This window comes from Clytia hemisphaerica, unplaced genomic scaffold (genome assembly GCF_902728285.1).
Source record: "Clytia hemisphaerica strain Z4C2 unplaced genomic scaffold, Clytia hemisphaerica genome assembly, whole genome shotgun sequence".
In the NCBI taxonomy this organism is placed as follows: Eukaryota; Metazoa; Cnidaria; class Hydrozoa; order Leptothecata; family Clytiidae; genus Clytia; species Clytia hemisphaerica.
Window position 1 is genome coordinate 9153 of NW_027103431.1, and position 20960 is coordinate 30112.

General features: G+C 35.5%; 1 protein-coding gene across 1 annotated transcript; it reads right to left on the minus strand.

Moving 5' to 3' along the window:
• Positions 1–7882: 7882 nt before the first annotated feature.
• LOC136798032 (uncharacterized) lies at positions 7883–14364 on the minus strand. Its single transcript, XM_067054622.1, has 9 exons — positions 14182–14364; positions 13599–13988; positions 12926–13283; positions 12568–12701; positions 9092–10043; positions 8874–8936; positions 8609–8782; positions 8438–8497; positions 7883–8309 (listed from the first exon to the last, which is right to left on the minus strand). The coding sequence occupies exons 1-9, from the start codon at positions 14254–14256 to the stop codon at positions 7939–7941; spliced, it is 2577 nt and encodes an 858-aa protein (XP_066910723.1). The 5' UTR covers positions 14257–14364; the 3' UTR covers positions 7883–7938.
• Between the last annotated feature and the right edge of the window lie 6596 nt (positions 14365–20960).

Genomic DNA, 20960 nt, shown 5'->3' on the forward strand with positions numbered 1-20960 from the left:
ACAGTGATGACGATCGATTTATGATTGAAGAATTACTCCTGTGAAAATGGTAATCATACCACATTTCTACAAGAATTTGATTTTTTTCTTGTTCATTTTTCATTTTTCCCGAATTTTTACTTGATTTTACTGATTTCACTCTCAAATATCTTTTCAAAGAGCACAAAATCACAAATTGATTCAAATTCTATCAAAAGTAACAGCCATTTTTGTCTCCAGCTGCAAATTATTTTGAGACCAAGAGTTTAAAGTTGAATAGACGTTTGTTGGTGACGGTGACACGAAACTTTAACGAACTGGATAGTTGCGTGCTAACATGAAAGTTGGATAGTTGGGCGCTAAAAAATTCAAGAGAAGTGAGATAAATATCACAAAACTTTCTAAATTCATTACTAGAATTCAGCTGTCTTGACGGGTGTGATGACATCTTGAAAATTGCAAAAAATTCTTCTGCACATAAAAATCCAATCTGTATTCTACACTGTCTAATACAAGTTGTGTAACTCTTGCGGAACACAAAAAAATTGCTACCGTTATATACGTTTCATAATAATTATGTTCCTTTTGTTCAAGTCAAAATCAACTGTTTTTTTTTTATTTCCAAAATGTATATCTGCCATTTTTATGGATGGGAATACTTTAAAAGGTACAAGGCGTCTCAAAGGAGATTGTAGTATATTTGCTTAGGTATTCAATTAAATTGTTACAAACGTTCCTTTCTGTGTTTCAATTAAGGACTTTTTGATTCCTTTTTCACTAGAAATCGAAAGAAAATAAACGGTCCTTTGAGAGCATCTAATGAGGTCGTTTTCGTTCCTGTCGAAATTATTGTCATTTATAAGAAAATCTTTGAATAAGCGTATTTTACCTAACGTTACTCCGTTTATTTTAGATGAGCATTTTACTGACCAAAAAGGGGACGAATTAGGACTGTTTTGGTATACGTTCTTCAATAAAACTGTATTACATCTCTTTACACCCTGGATATTATCAGAGTCTCATTTTAAAAGCTTGATTGCTTGAGAAAATTAGGGGGTTTTAGTGGGCTTTGTAGTTCCCATTTATCTATAAGAAATTTCTCATCAAGTACCTCCGTTTTAAAGAGCTGAGATTAGTAATTTTAGCTGCATTTTTTTGAAGTTTCAAGGGGGTGTCTATATTGAGAGAGTCTTTTCGTTCTTACGATTTCATTTTCAAGAAAGACTGGGGGTACAAACGACCGACTCGTTTACTGGATAGAGATTGGTTAAAATGTAAATTTTGTTAAATTATGCTAATTCGAATTCAGAATTTATAAGTGATAGGATGTCCCCGGATTTTCTTTGTTTTGAATACAAATCGGGGTGCTTTTGCTACTTTTTACAAGTTTATGCAATTTTCTTTTCGAATGAGTGAATTCGGTCGAGATTGGTTTATTTGTATATTGTGCGTGGAAAAGGAATGCCAAAGAAACTCTTGTCAAAGAAAATTTGGAAAGATGCTGTAGGAGCTGCTTCTAAACCAAAACGCTTGAGTTTGGTTCCAGATAGAGATGGGTTATTTAATTGTCCTGTAAAGAATTGTGACAGTGAATCGTACCAAACAAAACGAGGTTGCAGGAAGCATGTTTATCAGAGGCATGGGTGGTATTATTTTTTTGACGAAAAGCCAAATGTAGAGGATGTTTTACCAAAGCAGGTTGTGACATCTACAACCCTAAAAAGAACGAAACGCAGTAGGACTACGGACATACCATCTTTCAATCGAGACTGTTCATTTGACATTTCTTTTAAATCCTGGCTGTGTAGTGCCGTCGGTGGCTCTAAAAGCTATAAACAGTCAAGCCAAGTTAGTTGCAGAGTTTTAAAATTTTTAAAATTTTGCTGTCAAGATTGCTACCCTGAGTGGGACATACCACTAACCATCGTAGATTATTGTGTCGGTTCAATTTCTTCTATCTCAGACTTTATCGAATCCTTAAAAAAGGATTGGTGTGTTGGCTATGCTGGTTTAATAGGATATATGAACTCCTTGTCGCATGTTCTAGATTTTAGGAGAATGAACAGCACAGCACTTAACGAAACCTATGTGGTATCAGAGATTTATATTGACCGTGTTAAGAAAACGCTGGCTCGAAAAATGCGATGTGAGTGGAACATTTTGCTTAGTGTTGATTATTTGTCTAAGATAGATTGCTGGGCAAGCCTAGAAGATATGCAATCAGTTATTCCTCACCATGCCGAAAGATTTACTCAAATTTTACTTAGTACCTCAACTAAGGACTTTCGTCCATCGTCACACGATCTGTCATTTTGTACTGGGTTTCTCACTGCAGTTTTGTTCCTTATGGTAAAAGCTACCAGACATATGACATTTCAATATCTGACAGTAGAAATGATAGAGAATGTTGACCAAAATGGAATGATCGACCAAACAGTTTTCAAGACTATGGAAAAATACGGATTCGACACTTTAATTTTTACAAAACAAGTTCTGGATATTGTAAATGGATACATTAAATGTATTAGACCAAGGATGAATCCAACATGTGACTATCTTCTAGTGACAAGAAACGGAACGCAACTTTCACGCCTTAGTGACGTTTTTGGAAGGTTAGTTTTTCAAGCTATTGGAAAGTATATCAATCCGACTAGATATCGACAGATCATTGAAACGGAAAGTGCAGCAAAATTAACAGTAGAAGAACAACATGTTCTCTCACAAGACCAAAAACATACTTCATTTGTTGCGCGAGTCCACTATCAAAAACTTCAATCTAGAGATATTGCATCAAAAGGAAAAAAAGTAATGGAAAAATTAACAGACGAGACTCCATCAATAAACGCTCTCTCTAAAATTACAGAAACATTGGATATATCGACGCTCCCAACGCCCATTTTCAATATTGAACACAAGACTCAAATTAAAGTTAAAGGACAACGCCAGAAAAAAGTTGCATTTTCTTCAGCAGAAGATAATTTTTTAAAACTAGGAATTCAAAAATATGGTTGTGCGTGGTCAAAAATTTTGACTGATCCTGAATTCAAATTTCATTCTTCAAGGCAGGGGGCAACATTATGTCGTAGGGCCCAAACTTGTAAATTGACTTGACTTAAGAAAGCTTCAATTGTGTTTTTTTTATTATATTATTGGAAATATATCAGAACATACAGAAAATATCAAACTTCACGCCCCTTCGTGATTTTATTTAAATAATGTTTACAGGCAGAAGAAAACGGTTTTTCTCAAAGGGTTGTAATGAGTTCACGGACAACGAAAACATAAATTCTGTTTTATTTTGAATTTTTCTTTTTCTTTTTCTTTGAAAATATATCGTCAATTTCGATCGTCACTTCGATTGTTCTCTTTGAAATTTTTCGTTTGACCAGTGTTTCGTCTTTGCCGTGACACCTTTCATCGTCAGACGAAATGACAATCACCTCAGGTTCTGAGATTAAAGAAAACACACATTGAAAATAGTGAAATTTTGGGCGAAATTTAGAGTAGAAACATCAAATAGAAATACTACAATGACTAAGTCGCATCAGGGATGGATGTGTGAAGTTGCTCAGCATTACCTTTTTTCTTTGCTCCGTATAGCTTCTCCATAGTGTACTGACTAAAACAAGTGCAATTTTTGTTGAGCATCTCATCTTCCTTTTGACTTTTAAGATCCGACATCTTTACCAAAGTTTTCAAAATTTCTAGAGAGCGTCCCACTGTTAAACTGTAACAAAACATTATGTTCCAAATTTCAAAAGGATCGATTTATTAAGTATATCGCAAAAATACTTGGATATCGAGTCAAAAAAAAGTTTTTTACAAACCCGGAGGGGGATCTTAATTTCGGAGTTCTTTTTTTCGAAATTGAAGACCACAGCGTAGACCGTTATACCATACAGAAGACCGTTGATTTTATGAGAGTTTCTATGGGGAGACCTTTAGACCGTCAATCTTTGAGATTCTAATGTTATAGAATAGGTAAAAAAGCATCAAATTCATAAAGTTCTAATTCAAATTCGATTTATTCTACTTTGAAAATGAAGACCAGTATGTAGACCAGTAGACCAGGAGTAGCCCGGTGGATTTATAGGAGTTTCTATGGGGAGACCTTCAGACCGTCAATTTGTGAGATTCTAAAGTCATACAGAAAGAAAAAAGCATCAAAATTTTCAAAGTTCTAAGTCAAATCTGATTGATTCTGTTTTGAAAATGAAGACCATTCTGTAGACCCTTAGACCATAAGAAGACCGAAGTTTATATGAGAGTTTCTATAGAGTAGCCCATTAGACCGGTATAAAATCATGGTAGCTAAAGTGAAACATCTGAAAAATATCGTCCGAAAATGTCAGAGTTTTTCTTTTGAGGGTAAAAATATTTCAATAAAGTGAAGACCATTCTGTAGACCCTTAGACCATAAGAAGACCGAAGTTTATATGAGAGTTTCTATAGAGTAGCCCATTAGACCGGTATAAAATCATGGTAGCTAAAGTGAAACATCTGAAAAATATCGTCCGAAAATGTCAGAGTTTTTCTTTTGAGGGTAAAAATATTTCAATAAAGTGAAGACCATTCTGTAGACCCTTAGACCATAAGAAGACCGAAGTTTATATGAGAGTTTCTATAGAGTAGCCCATTAGACCGGTATAAAATCATGGTAGCTAAAGAGAAACATCTGAAAAATATCGTCCGAAAATGTCAGAGTTTTTCTTTTGAGGGTAAAAATATTTCAATAAAGTGAAGACCATTCTGTAGACCCTTAGACCATAAGAAGACCGAAGTTTATATGAGAGTTTCTATAGAGTAGCCCATTAGACCGGTATAAAATCATGGTAGCTAAAGAGAAACATCTGAAAAATATCGTCCGAAAATGTCAGAGTTTTTCTTTTGAGGGTAAAAATATTTCAATAAAGTGAAGACCATTCTGTAGACCCTTAGACCATAAGAAGACCGAAGTTTATATGAGAGTTTCTATAGAGTAGCCCATTAGACCGGTATAAAATCATGGTAGCCAAAGTGAAACATCTGAAAAATATCGTCCGAAAATGTCAGAGTTTTTCTTTTGAGGGTAAAAATATTTCAATAAAGTGAAGACCATTCTGTAGACCCTTAGACCATAAGAAGACCGAAGTTTATATGAGAGTTTCTATAGAGTAGCCCATTAGACCGGTATAAAATCATGGTAGCTAAAGTGAAACATCTGAAAAATATCGTCCGAAAATGTCAGAGTTTTTCTTTTGAGGGTAAAAATATTTCAATAAAGTGAAGACCATTCCGTAGACCCTTAGACCATAAGAAGACCGAAGTTTATATGAGAGTTTCTATAGAGTAGCCCATTAGACCGGTATAAAATCATGGTAGCTAAAGTGAAACATCTGAAAAATATCGTCCGAAAATGTCAGAGTTTTTCTTTTGAGGGTAAAAATATTTCAATAAAGTGAAGACCATTCTGTAGACCCTTAGACCATAAGAAGACCGAAGTTTATATGAGAGTTTCTATAGAGTAGGCCATTAGACCGCTATAAAATCATGGTAGCTAAAGTGAAACATCTGAAAAATATCGTCCGAAAATGTCAGAGTTTTTCTTTTGAGGGTAAAAATATTTCAATAAAGTGAAGACCATTCTGTAGACCCTTAGACCATAAGAAGACCGAAGTTTATATGAGAGTTTCTATAGAGTAGCCCATTAGACCGGTATAAAATCATGGTAGCTAAAGTGAAACATCTGAAAAATATCGTCCGAAAATGTCAGAGTTTTTTTTTTGAGGGTAAAAATATTTCAATAAAGTGAAGACCATTCTGTAGACCCTTAGACCATAAGAAGACCGAAGTTTATATGAGAGTTTCTATAGAGTAGCCCATTAGACCGGTATAAAATCATGGTAGCTAAAGTGAAACATCTGAAAAATATCGTCCGAAAATGTCAGAGTTTTTCTTTTGAGGGTAAAAATACTTCAATAAAGTGAAGACCATTCTGTAGACCCTTAGACCATAAGAAGACCGAAGTTTATATGAGAGTTTCTATAGAGTAGCCCATTAGACCGGTATAAAATCATGGTAGCTAAAGTGAAACATCTGAAAAATATCGTCCGAAAATGTCAGAGTTTTTCTTTTGAGGGTAAAAATATTTCAATAAAGTGAAGACCATTCTGTAGACCCTTAGACCATAAGAAGACCGAAGTTTATATGAGAGTTTCTATAGAGTAGCCCATTAGACCGCTATAAAATCATGGTAGCTAAAGTGAAACATCTGAAAAATATCGTCCGAAAATGTCAGAGTTTTTCGTTTGAGGGTAAAAATATTTCAATAAAGTGAAGACCATTCTGTAGACCCTTAGACCATAAGAAGACCGAAGTTTATATGAGAGTTTCTATAGAGTAGCCCATTAGACCGGTATAAAATCATGGTAGCTAAAGAGAAACATCTGAAAAATATCGTCCGAAAATGTCAGAGTTTTTTTTTTGAGGGTAAAAATATTTCAATAAAGTGAAGACCATTCTGTAGACCCTTAGACCATAAGAAGACCGAAGTTTATATGAGAGTTTCTATAGAGTAGCCCATTAGACCGGTATAAAATCATGGTAGCTAAAGTGAAACATCTGAAAAATATCGTCCGAAAATGTCAGAGTTTTTCTTTTGAGGGTAAAAATATTTCAATAAAGTGAAGACCATTCTGTAGACCCTTAGACCATAAGAAGACCGAAGTTTATATGAGAGTTTCTATAGAGTAGCCCATTAGACCGGTATAAAATCATGGTAGCTAAAGTGAAACATCTGAAAAATATCGTCCGAAAATGTCAGAGTTTTTCTTTTGAGGGTAAAAATATTTCAATAAAGTGAAGACCATTCTGTAGACCCTTAGACCATAAGAAGACCGAAGTTTATATGAGAGTTTCTATAGAGTAGCCCATTAGACCGGTATAAAATCATGGTAGCTAAAGAGAAACATCTGAAAAATATCGTCCGAAAATGTCAGAGTTTTTCTTTTGAGGGTAAAAATATTTCAATAAAGTGAAGACCATTCTGTAGACCCTTAGACCATAAGAAGACCGAAGTTTATATGAGAGTTTCTATAGAGTAGCCCATTAGACCGGTATAAAATCATGGTAGCTAAAGTGAAACATCTGAAAAATATCGTCCGAAAATGTCAGAGTTTTTCTTTTGAGGGTAAAAATATTTCAACAAAGTGAAGACCATTCTGTAGACCCTTAGACCATAAGAAGACCGAAGTTTATATGAGAGTTTCTATAGAGTAGCCCATTAGACCGGTAAAATCATGGAAACTGAAAGAGAAAATCTGAAAAAAATCGTCCGAAAATGCCAAGTTTCGCTTTTAAAATTCAACATATGTTTTCTAAATGAAGACCATACTGTAGACCCTTAGACCATAAGAAGACCGTAGACTTTATGAGAGTTTCTATAGAAGAGACCGTTAGACCGCTGAATTTTGAGAATCAAAGTGAAAACAAGTAAAAATGTATCAAAAGCTCAAATTCCCGCTTAAAATTAAAATGCCCCGGTAGGTAATTTTAAGACTGTTCTATAGACCGTTAGACCAGAAGAAGACCGTTGATTTTATAAGAGTTTCTATGGAGTAGGCCGTTAGACCTCCAATTTGGAAAAGGAAGGTCAAAAATGTTCATTAACGGCTCAAAAATGTTGAAGAATTTCAAAGTGTGATGTAAAATTCGAAATGCCAGGTGCAAAACTTGAAGACAGTTCTATAGACCGTTAGACCAGAAAAAGACCATAGAATTTATAAGAGTTTCTATGGAGTAGGCCGTTAGACCGTCCTATTAGGGAAATCAAAGATTAAAATATTTTTCAAATTCTTCAGTCTGCGCTTTGGCTTCATGTGAAATCTATGGTGGAAATGTTGAAGAAAGTTAGTTCAGATTTATTGATCAACACGAATTTTAATTTGTATTTCTCCTTAAAAAAACAGAAAGTTACAAGATTTACCAAAATGATGGAGTTGAAATGCGAATGTCGATTTTTTCCCGAATAGCCTTGACTTGCTCAATGCAAGATGGATAACGTTTGTAGAAAGCCCTGGTGTCAAAGGTAGCACGTGGTTTGTTTAAGACTAAGAAAGCAGCATCATCTCTTGGCTTTGCCACTGTTGGTGGACGTGGAGTTGTTAAGGATTTGACATATTTGTCATGGATCTGGAAGATTGAACAGGCCACGGGCCCGTTGAGCTTTTTATAGCCCAATTTCTTGAACAAAAACTTTCTGACCAAACGCCAATACTCGACAAGATTGACTTCTTCGATTTTAAACCTTCTTGGAGATTTGAGCTCATCCTGTTTGATGGGACTTTCCACAACTGAAAAGGGAAAAAACCACGTGTCAAAACCCAAGACCACAAGCAGTTTTGCTTCACTTATCACGACCAAGATAGAGAAACATAGATTTGCCATTCATGTAAAATAACAAAAAGCTAAAAAAACCTACCGTCGTTTGACTCTGTTCCGTTGTTAGTTGAGACGATTCTTCTTTCGTCAATTGAAAACGCTGAAAAAAGAAAAGCAACACTCGGTTCATTGTCACAATTCCTCATGGTCTTAAAAATGCGCAAAGGGAACATAGATAGAATGTCTAATAAATCATCATGAATCATCTTACTGTTTTCTGCAGAGACATGATCGATAAGGTCATTCAGCAACTCTCGGATGGTAGTATCGTCTTCATCGTCGCTTGGAAGAAACAGTGTTCGTGATCTTTTCTTTGGTGGCTCGATATCGGAGAGTTCGGCCTCTGTCGATGATATGATGCCAAGCAACTCGTCGATATTGAGAGCTGTAAACGAGAGAAAAAGAAATGTTTTGATATATTGAATTTGAAACGACAGTTGACATAAATCCAAGCTGAAAATTAAATGAAAGCTTACCGTCAGACTCGGAAAGATGGTTTGGCTGTTCAATGTCACTCGTCCTGCTCATTGATGTCGAATCTATATGATAGAAAGATTTATTTTTCAAACTCGTATCTTTTCAATACCATGCACTTAGAAAGGATGTAAGTCAAAGTTGTCAGTAAATCCTAAATAATTTAGCTTTAAAGAGCAAGAAGTTCTGTGTGGAGAGTTAGTAAGGAAGTAGTACCCACCGCTTTCTAAAACCTCATCAACATCCTCATCTACACGAAAGACTTCCAGCTCTTTTGTTGACGAGTCGACCAAAGGGACAGAGTCATCTGCTTCAACGACACAATCTCGGATTCGATTCAGTTCTTCTTTTTCTACCTCATCGTCAAGAATAGTCGATTCACAACGCACATTCTGTTGTAGGGTGTAGGACAATTCACTCTGATCGATAACGTCGAGGTTGTTGTTTATCATGTCAATTAAATACTTCAAACAATGCATTGCGTTTTTGCGAATCCACTCAGGTGCTTCTGGGCATAGTACCTCCAGCTCACGTGTATTGACATCGGCAATTCTTCTGAGTACAGACTTTCTATCCTTCTTTGGAAATTTGGGAACATGGTTGCAGGTAATGAACACCCCAGCATTCATTTCTTGTAATTTTGGATCCTCAAATTTCACTGATTGTGGAAATCTTCCTCCTTGGAATAAAACCTTTACCATGTCTGCAGGTGTCATATCCTTGGTCCATTCATCAATTATCAACAGCTCCGTGTCAGACTTTATCATTGACAAACCAAAAACACGCTCTTTGGTAATTGTGGCAATCTTTTGCTCAGGAATAAGACCGAAAAACATGTTCATCACTGATGTCTTTCCACTGTCAATATCTCCGACCAAAACCAATCTCTTGCTTTTATGGGGCACTTGAAACGCTAACATGCACATATATATTTTGTGAGCCAATTTCGCTTGGTCTTCTAGTGTAGGACACCAACGTTCAATGGCTGAAGCAAGATAACCACCATGACATGTGGTTCGGTGCGGATCAAAATCGTGGTAACTACGCGGGGTAATTACACCATAATCTTCAGGAGAAAATGGACAATCGACAAATGCTCTACTTGAAAGTTTCAAGTATGTGTTGTTCTTCACTTCGATGAAGTCATAATCCACTTTTATTTTCGGAAACAACTGAAAATATAACATAATCAAGATCATTGTGGCATACTAAGATCTTTTTGAATTGGAAAAATCTTAAAGTTCTCATTTTGATTTCTCAGATTCCTTTTGCAATATTGACGGTCTAACGGTCTTTTGAGTACAAAGTCTCATAAAAATGACGGCCTATCATACGGTCTAATGGCCTACTAGGCGGCCTTCTTCGATTTCAGAAAAATATTGCAAATATATAAAGTTTTCGTTCGAATTTCTCAGATTCCCCTTGTAATATTGACGGCCTAACGGTCTTTTGAGTACAAAGTCTCATAAAAATGACGGCCTATCATACGGTCTAATGGCCTACTAGGCGGCCTTCTTCGATTTCAGAAAAATATTGCAAATATATAAAGTTCTCGTTCGAATTTCTCAGATTCCTTTTGCAATATTGACGGTCTAACGGTCTTTTGAGTACAAAGTCTCATAAAAATGACGGCCTATCATACGGTCTAATGGCCTACTAGGCGGCCTTCTTCGATTTCAGAAAAATATTGCAAATATATAAAGTTCTCGTTCGAATTTCTCAGATTCCTTTTGCAATATTGACGGTCTAACGGTCTTTTGAGTACAAAGTCTCATAAAAATGACGGCCTATCATACGGTCTAATGGCCTACTAGGCGGCCTTCTTCGATTTCAGAAAAATATTGCAAATATATAAAGTTCTCGTTCGAATTTCTCAGATTCCTTTTGCAATATTGACGGCCTAACGGTCTTTTGAGTACAAAGTCTCATAAAAATGACGGCCTATCATACGGTCTAATGGCCTACTAGGCGGCCTTCTTCGATTTCAGAAAAATATTGCAAATATATAAAGTTCTCGTTCGATTTTCTCAGATTCCTTTTGCAATATTGACGGTCTAACGGTCTTTTGAGTACAAAGTCTCATAAAAATGACGGCCTATCATACGGTCTAATGGCCTACTAGGCGGCCTTCTTCGATTTCAGAAAAATATTGCAAATATATAAAGTTCTCGTTCGAATTTCTCAGATTCCTTTTGCAATATTGACGGTCTAACGGTCTTTTGAGTACAAAGTCTCATAAAAATGACGGCCTATCATACGGTCTAATGGCCTACTAGGCGGCCTTCTTCGATTTCAGAAAAATATTGCAAATATATAAAGTTTTCGTTCGAATTTCTCAGATTCCCCTTGTAATATTGACGGCCTAACGGTCTTTTGAGTACAAAGTCTCATAAAAACGACGGCCTATCATACGGTCTAATGGCCTACTAGGCGGCCTTCTTCGATTTCAGAAAAATATTGCAAATATATAAAGTTCTCGTTCGATTTTCTCAGATTCCTTTTGCAATATTGACGGTCTAACGGTCTTTTGAGTACAAAGTCTCATAAAAATGACGGCCTATCATACGGTCTAATGGCCTACTAGGCGGCCTTCTTCGATTTCAGAAAAATATTGCAAATATATAAAGTTCTCGTTCGAATTTCTCAGATTCCTTTTGCAATATTGACGGTCTAACGGTCTTTTGAGTACAAAGTCTCATAAAAATGACGGCCTATCATACGGTCTAATGGCCTACTAGGCGGCCTCTTCGATTTCAGAAAAATATTGCAAATATATAAAGTTTTCGTTCGAATTTCTCAGATTCCCCTTTGTAATATTGACGGTCTAACGGTCTTTGAGTACAAAGTCTCATAAAAATGACGGCCTATCATACGGTCTAATGGCCTACTAGGCGGCCTTCTTCGATTTCAGAAAAATATTGCAAATATATAAAGTTCTCGTTCGAATTTCTCAGATTCCTTTTGCAATATTGACGGTCTAACGGTCTTTTGAGTACAAAGTCTCATAAAAATGACGGCCTATCATACGGTCTAATGGCCTACTAGGCGGCCTTCTTCGATTTCAGAAAAATATTGCAAATATATAAAGTTTTCGTTCGAATTTCTCAGATTCCCCTTGTAATATTGACGGTCTAACGGTCTTTTGAGTACAAAGTCTCATAAAAATGACGGCCTATCATACGGTCTAATGGCCTACTAGGCGGCCTTCTTCGATTTCAGAAAAATATTGCAAATATATAAAGTTCTCGTTCGAATTTCTCAGATTCCTTTGCAATATTGACGGTCTAACGGTCTTTTGAGTACAAAGTCTCATAAAAATGACGGCCTATCATACGGTCTAATGGCCTACTAAGCGGCCTTCTTAGATTTCAGAAAAATATTGCAAATATATAAAGTTCTCGTTCGAATTTTTCAGAACCATTTTGCAAAATCGACGGCCTAATGGTCTTTTCAATACAAAGTCTCATAAAAACGACGGGCTATCATACGGGCTATTGGCCTACTAAGCGGCCTTCCTCGTTTTGCACAAACCTTTCAAAATACCATATTTTTTTGCCATTTGTATTTCTTAGAGGCACTTCAGAAAATGAAACTTTAAAAAATTCTTTCAATAAAAAGTTTCCTAATGTTTACGGTCTTTCATAAGGTTTAATGATGTACCACACAGTCCTACGACGTACAAGTCTAAACACTTACCTCAGTATGTACGTTCGACATATTTTTCTTCAATTGTGATTCATTTGCAAGGACTAGTTCTTTTAATGAAGGGTTCAACTGCAATTTATAAAGATACGCTCCAACATCAAGAAATAATTCGAAAGTAAATCGAGCTGCAAAAGAAATTAGAAAGGTTTAAAACAGAATGTGAGAGTAATTTAAAAATACGGTTGAGCTAGGAAAAATATAGTACCAACTATATTAAATAATTTTATGCCCCATTTCACGTTTAGGATTGGTACAGTTCCAAAAATATTTTCATTTTTTCTCCAACTGAAAAAAATACACGCAACGGAACATAAGTTCAAATATTTTGATGCTCAAAGGCGAAAGTTACCATTTTTGTTTTTTGCGTAGATGTTGCCACGATACAATCTGTGATCGAGTTGGTTCATCACTTTTGCAATTTTATCAGCCGCTTTTGATATTGAAGTTTTAGGTGGTTCCACTGCTGGCCTTGCTATCTCGTCGGTCGAGTCGTTCATGTGAAGTAGGCCATCCTCGTATAGGTATCGACTTGCGTTTGAAAAGGAAGCCATGATTCTCGAGTCAGCACAAAATAAACGGCATGGTTTTTGTTCATTGCTTTCACAATGAGCGGTTGCTTCTTCGTCGGACATTGCAGGATTTGCCGCTTTAAAACAGTGCAACATGCTATCTGTAATCAAATCCTTAATACATTTCTGGTTGTGGTCCTGAGAAGAAAAGAACAGCTTGTTGAAAATGTTGAAGTGTTGTAGTGTAAATTTAAGATAGATAAAATAAAAAAAATTGATAAATAGCGTCTAATTTTGAGGCATCTCTAAGTGCTTGAACCTCGAATATATCTTACACCAGCTGGCACACAACGTTGTTTCCACGTTTTTATAACGTTCACAACTTCCATATAACGTTAGATGAACGTTGAAACAACGTTGTGTGCCAACTGGGACTTGATTCAACTAGAAATCATAATCAACTCAGAACAACATCAACCAGTAATTTAGAAAATTAAGACAAACCACTCATACCTTGACCGTCTGTTTCAAGTAGCCCAACACAATAGCGTCAACTTCATCACCTTCAGACTTTGGACGATGACACTTTAGGGATTTGATGTCAAACTCGATGTCAGCCGTATGATGGAACTTCTGATAAATTTGGTGCGGCTGTAACAGGGACTTTAAATGGACAATAAAATAAGTCACCGAGACACGAAACGGAATTGGTTCCCCAAGCTCACACTCTTTTGGATTTTTGTCTTTCGGATTTGATTCTGTGCCAGATATGCACGAGATGAAAAACTTAATGTCCATGTTTGCCAGTGCGTTGTCTAGACGGTATCTGATGTCTGTAACAAGGAGTCTGTTGCTCTCCGTGAACATCACCCTGCATGCTGTCACGGTGTCACTTTTCTTTATCTAGAAAGAAAGTGATAGCCCATATTGAAAACTTTTCTGATTAATTTTACTTTCAAATATTTTATTTGGTAACGGACGAAAAAAAAGCTACAACAGAGGAGGCTACGGCGTTAGAATATCCCTCCATATGAATAAAGTACATAAAAATAAAAAATTCAAATTAAAAATAGATAACTAAATTTATTCCACTTACCAGAGGCATGATGTTGCATTTCAAAGACCGAATAATCTTTGAATCATTGAGCTGTCTTGCCGGTCGTAAAGACATTTTAAAATTTGAGACACACACTCAAAGTGAGAGAAAAACGTTCCACTATGTACAAATCAACAATCTTGTTGAGTGATTCTTGCGGAACAGAAAAAAATACTACCGTTATATACGTTTCATAATAATTATGTTCCTTTTGTTCAAGTCAAAATCAACTGTTTTTTTTTATTTCCAAAATGTATATCTGCCATTTTTATGGATGGGAATACTTTAAAAGGTACAAGGCGTCTCAAAGGAGATTGTAGTATATTTGCTTAGGTATTCAATTAAATTGTTACAAACGTTCCTTTCTGTGTTTCAATTAAGGACTTTTTGATTCCTTTTTCACTAGAAATCGAAAGAAAATAAACGGTCCTTTGAGAGCATCTAATGAGGTCGTTTTCGTTCCTGTCGAAATTATTGTCATTTATAAGAAAATCTTTGAATAAGCGTATTTTACCTAACGTTACTCCGTTTATTTTAGATGAGCATTTTACTGACCAAAAAGGGGACGAATTAGGACTGTTTTGATATACGTTCTTCAATAAAACTGTATTACATCTCTTTACACCACACCCTGGATATTATCAGAGTCCCATTTTAAAAGCTTGATTGCTTGAGAAAATTAGGGGGTTTTAGTGTGGCTTTGTAGTTCCCATTTATCTATAAGAATTTCTCATCAAGTACCTCCGTTTTAAAGAGCTGAGATTAGTAATTTTAGCTGCATTTTTTGAAGTTTCAAGGGGGTGTCTATATTGAGAGAGTCTTTTCGTTCTTACGATTTCATTTTCAAGAAAGACTGGGGGTACAAACGACCGACTCGTTTACTGGATAGAGATTGGTTAAAATGTAAATTTTGTTAAATTATGCTAATTCGAATTCAGAATTTATAAGTGATAGGATGTCCCCGGATTTTCTTTGTTTTGAATACAAATCGGGGTGCTTTTGCTACTTTTTACAAGTTTATGCAATTTTCTTTTCGAATGAGTGAATTCGGTCGAGATTGGTTTTATTTGTATATTGTGCGTGGAAAAGGAATGCCAAAGAAACTCTTGTCAAAGAAAATTTGGAAAGATGCTGTAGGAGCTGCTTCTAAACCAAACGCTTGAGTTTGGTTCCAGATAGAGATGGGTTATTTAATTGTCCTGTAAAGAATTGTGACAGTGAATCGTACCAAACAAAACGAGGTTGCAGGAAGCATGTTTATCAGAGGCATGGGTGGTATTATTTTTTTGACGAAAAGCCAAATGTGGAGGATGTTTTACCAAAGCAGGTTGTGGCATCTACAACCCTAAAAAGAACAAAACGCAGTAGGACTACGGACATACCATCTTTCAATCGAGACTGTTCATTTGACATTTCTTTTAAATCCTGGCTGTGTAGTGCCGTCGGTGGCTCTAAAAGCTATAAACAGTCAAGCCAAGTCAGTTGCAGAGTTTTAAAATTTTTAAAATTTTGCTGTCAAGATTGCTACCCTGAGTGGGACATACCACTAACCATCGTAGATTATTGTGTCGGTTCAATTTCTTCTATCTCAGACTTTATCGAATACTTAAAAAAGGATTGGTGTGTTGGCTATGCTGGTTTAATAGGATATATGAACTCCTTGTCGCATGTTCTAGATTTTAGGAGAATGAACAGCACAGCACTTAACGAAACCTATGTGGTATCAGAGATTTATATTGACCGTGTTAAGAAAACGCTGGCTCGAAAAATGCGATGTGAGTGGAACATTTTGCTTAGTGTTGATTATTTGTCTAAGATAGATTGCTGGGCAAGCCTAGAAGATATGCAATCAGTTATTCCTCACCATGCCGAAAGATTTACTCAAATTTTACTTAGTACCTCAACTAAGGACTTTCGTCCATCGTCACACGATCTGTCATTTTGTACTGGGTTTCTCACTGCAGTTTTTGTTCCTTATGGTAAAAGCTACCAGACCTATGACATTTCAATATCTGACAGTAGAAATGATAGAGAATGTTGACCAAAATGGAATGATCGACCAAACAGTTTTCAAGACTATGGAAAAATACGGATTCGACACTTTAATTTTTACAAAACAAGTTCTGGATATTGTAAATGGATACATTAAATGTATTAGACCAAGGATGAATCCAACATGTGACTATCTTCTAGTGACAAGAAACGGAACGCAACTTTCACGCCTTAGTGACGTTTTTGGAAGGTTAGTTTTTCAAGCTATTGGAAAGTATATCAATCCGACTAGATATCGACAGATCATTGAAACGGAAAGTGCAGCAAAATTAACAGTAGAAGAACAACATGTTCTCTCACAAGACCAAAAACATACTTCATTTGTTGCGCGAGTCCACTATCAAAAACTTCAATCTAGAGATATTGCATCAAAAGGAAAAAAAGTAATGGAAAAATTAACAGACGAGACTCCATCAATAAACGCTCTCTCTAAAATTACAGAAACATTGGATATATCGACGCTCCCAACGCCCATTTTCAATATCGAACACAAGACTCAAATTAAAGTTAAAGGACAACGCCAGAAAAAAGTTGCATTTTCTTCAGCAGAAGATAATTTTTAAAACTAGGAATTCAAAAATATGGTTGTGCGTGGTCAAAAATTTTGACTGATCCTGAATTCAAATTTCATTCTTCAAGGCAGGGGGCAACATTATGTCGTAGGCCCAAACTTGTAAATTGACTTGACTTAAGAAAGCTTCAATTGTGTTTTTTTTTATTATATATTGGAAATATATCAGAACATACAGAAAATATCAAACTGAAGCCCCTTCACTTTTAGATGATTTTATTTAAATAATGTTTACAGGCAGAAGAAAACGGATTTTCTCAAAGGGTTGTAATGAGTTCACGGACAACGAAAACATAAATTCTGTTTTATTTTGAATTTTTCTTTTTCTTTTTCTTTGAAAATATATCGTCAATTTCGATCGTCACTTCGATTGTTCTCTTTGAAATTTTTCGTTTGACCAGTGTTTCGTCTTTGCCGTGACACCTTTCATCGTCAGACGAAATGACAATCACCTCAGGTTCTGAGATTAAAGAAAACACACATTGAAAATAGTGAAATTTTGGGCGAAATTTAGAGTAGAAACATCAAATAGAAATACTACAATGACTAAGTCGCATCAGGGATGGATGTGTGAAGTTGCTCAGCATTACCTTTTTTCTTTGCTCCGTATAGCTTCTCCATAGTGTACTGACTAAAACAAGTGCAATTTTTGTTGAGCATCTCATCTTCCTTTTGACTTTTAAGATCCGACATCTTTACCAAAGTTTTCAAAATTTCTAGAGAGCGTCCCACTGTTAAACTGTAACAAAACATTATGTTCCAAATTTCAAAAGGATCGATTTATTAACTATATCGCAAAAATACTTGGATATCGAGTCAAAAAAAAGTTTTTTACAAACCCGGAGGGGGATCTTAATTTCGGAATTCTTTTTTTCGAAATTGAAGACCACAGCGTAGACCGTTAGACCATACAGAAGACCGTTGATTTTATGAGAGTTTCTATGGGGAGACCTTTAGACCGTCAATCTTCGAGATTCTAATGTTATAGAATAGGTAAAAAAGCATCAAATTCATAAAGTTCTAATTCAAATTCGATTTATTCTACTTTGAAAATGAAGACCAGTATGTAGACCAGTAGAACCAGGAGTAGCCCGTGGATTTATAGGAGATTTTCTATGGAGACCTTCAACCGTCAATTTGTGAGATTCTAAAGTCATACAGAAAGAAAAAAGCATCAAAATTTTCAAAGTTCTAAGTCAAATCTGATTGAGTTCTGTTTTGAAAATGAAGACCATTCTGTAGACCCTTAGACCATAAGAAGACCGAAGTTTATATGAGAGTTTCTATAGAGTAGCCCATTAGACCGGTATAAAATCATGGTAGCTAAAGTGAAACATCTGAAAAATATCGTCCGAAAATGTCAGAGTTTTTCTTTTGAGGGTAAAAATATTTCAATAAAGTGAAGACCATTCTGTAGACCCTTAGACCATAAGAAGACCGAAGTTTATATGAGAGTTTCTATAGAGTAGCCCATTAGACCGGTATAAAATCATGGTAGCTAAAGTGAAACATCTGAAAAATATCGTCCGAAAATGTCAGAGTTTTTCTTTTGAGGGTAAAAATATTTCAATAAAGTGAAGACCATTCTGAGACCCTAAGAAGACCATAAGAAGACCGAAGTTTATATGAGAGTTTCTATATAGGTAGCCATTAGACCGGTATAAAATCATGGAGCTAAAGTGAAAATCTGAAAATATCGTCCGAAATGTCAGAGTTTTTCATTTGAGGGTAAAAATATTTCAATAAAGTGAAGACCATTCTATAGACCCCTTAGACCATAAGAAGACCGAAGTTTATATGAGAGTTTCTATAGAGTAGCCCATTAGACCGTATAAAATCATGGTAGCTAAAGTGAAACATCTGAAAAATATCGTCCGAAAATGTCAAGTTTTTCTTTGAGGGTAAAATATTTCAATAAAGTGAAGACCATTCTGTAGACCCTTAGACCATAAGAAGACCGAAGTTTATATGAGAGTTTCTATAGAGTAGCCCATTAGACCGGTATAAAATCATGGTAGCTAAAGTGAAACATCTGAAAAATATCGTCCGAAATGTCAGAGTTTTTCATTTGAGGGTAAAAATATTTCAATAAAGTGAAGACCATTCTGTAGACCCTTAGACCATAAGAAGACCGAAGTTTATATGAGAGTTTATATAGAGTAGCCCATTAGACCGGTATAAAATCATGGTAGCTAAAGTGAAACATCTGAAAAATATCGTCCGAAAATGTCATAGTTTTTCTTTTGAGGGTAAAAATATGTCAATAAATGAAGACCATTCTGTAGACCCTTAGACCATAAGAAGACCGAAGTTTATATGAGAGTTTCTATAGAGTAGCCCATTAGACCGGTATAAAATCATGGTAGCTAAAGTGAAACATCTGAAAAATATCGTCCGAAAATGTCAGAGTTTTTCTTTTGAGGGTAAAATATTTCAATAAAGTGAGACCATTCTGTAGACCCCTTAGACCATAAGAAGACCGAAGTTTATATGAGAGTTTCTATAGAGTAGCCCATAGACCGGTATAAATCATGGTAGCTAAAGTGAAACATCTGAAAAATATCGTCCGAAAATGTCAGAGTTTTTCTTTTGAGGGTAAAAATATTTCAATAAAGTGAAGACCATTCTGTAGACCCTTAGACCATAAGAAGACCGAAGTTTATATGAGAGTTTCTATAGAGTAGCCCATTAGACCGTTATAAAATCATGGTAGCTAAAGTGAAACATCTGAAAAAACGTCCGAAAATGTCAGAGTTTTTCTTTTGAGGGTAAAAATATTTCAATAAAGTGAAGACCATTCTGTAGACCCTTAGACCATAAGAAGACCGAAGTTATATGAGAGTTTTAATAGAGTAGCCCATTAGACCGGTATAAAATCATGGTAGCTAAAGTGAAACATCTGAAAAATATCGTCCGAAAATGTCAGAGTTTTTCTTTTGAGGGTAAAAATATTTCAATAAAGTGAAGACCATTCTGTAGACCCTTAGACCATAAGAAGACCGAAGTTTATATGAGAGTTTCTATAGAGTAGCCCATTAGACCGGTATAAAATCATGGTAGCTAAAGTGAAACATCTGAAAAATATCGTCCGAAAATGTCATAGTTTTTCTTTTGAGGGTAAAAATATTTCAATAAAGTGAAGACCATTCTGTAGACCCTTAGACCATAAGAAGACCGAAGTTTATATGAGAGTTTCTATAGAGTAGCCCATTAGACCGGTATAAAATCATGGTAGCTAAAGTGAAACATCTGAAAAATATCGTCCGAAAATGTCAGAGTTTTTCTTTTGAGGGTAAAAATATTTCAATAAAGTGAAGACCATTCTGTAGACCTATAGACCATAAGAAGACCGAAGTTTATATGAGAGTTTCTATAGAGTAGCCCATTAGACCGGTATAAAATCATGGTAGCTAAAGTGAAACATCTGAAAAAATATCGTCCGAAAATGTCATAGTTTTTCTTTTGAGGGTAAAAATATTTCAATAAAGTGAAGACCATTCTGTAGACCCTTAGACCATAAGAAGACCGAAGTTTATATGAGAGTTTCTATAGAGTAGCCCATTAGACCGGTATAAAATCATGGTAGCTAAAGTGAAACATCTGAAAATATCGTCCGAAAATGTCAGAGTTTTTCTTTGAGGTAAAAATATTTCAATAAAGTGAAGACCATTCTGTAGACCCTTAGACCATAAGAAGACCGAAGTTTATATGAGAGTTTCTATAGAGTAGCCCATTAGACCGGTATAAAATCATGGAAACTGAAAGAGAAAATCTGACAAAAATCGTCCGAAAATGCCAAGTTTCGCTTTTAAAATTCAACATATGTTTTCTAAATGAAGACCATACTGTAGACCCTTAGACCATAAGAAGACCGTAAATTTTATGAGAGTTTCTATAGAAGAGACCGTTAGACCGCTAAATTTTGAGAATCAAAGTGAAAACAAGTAAAAATGTATCAAAAGCTCAAATTCCCTCTTAAAATAAAATGCCCCGGTAGGTAATTTTAAGACTGTTCTATAGATCGTTAGACCAGAAGAAGACCGTTGATTTTATAAGAGTTTCTATGGAGTAGGCCGTTAGACCTCCAATTTGGAAAAGGAAGGTCAAAAATGTTCATTAACGGCTCAAAAATGTTTAAGAATTTCAAAGTGTGATG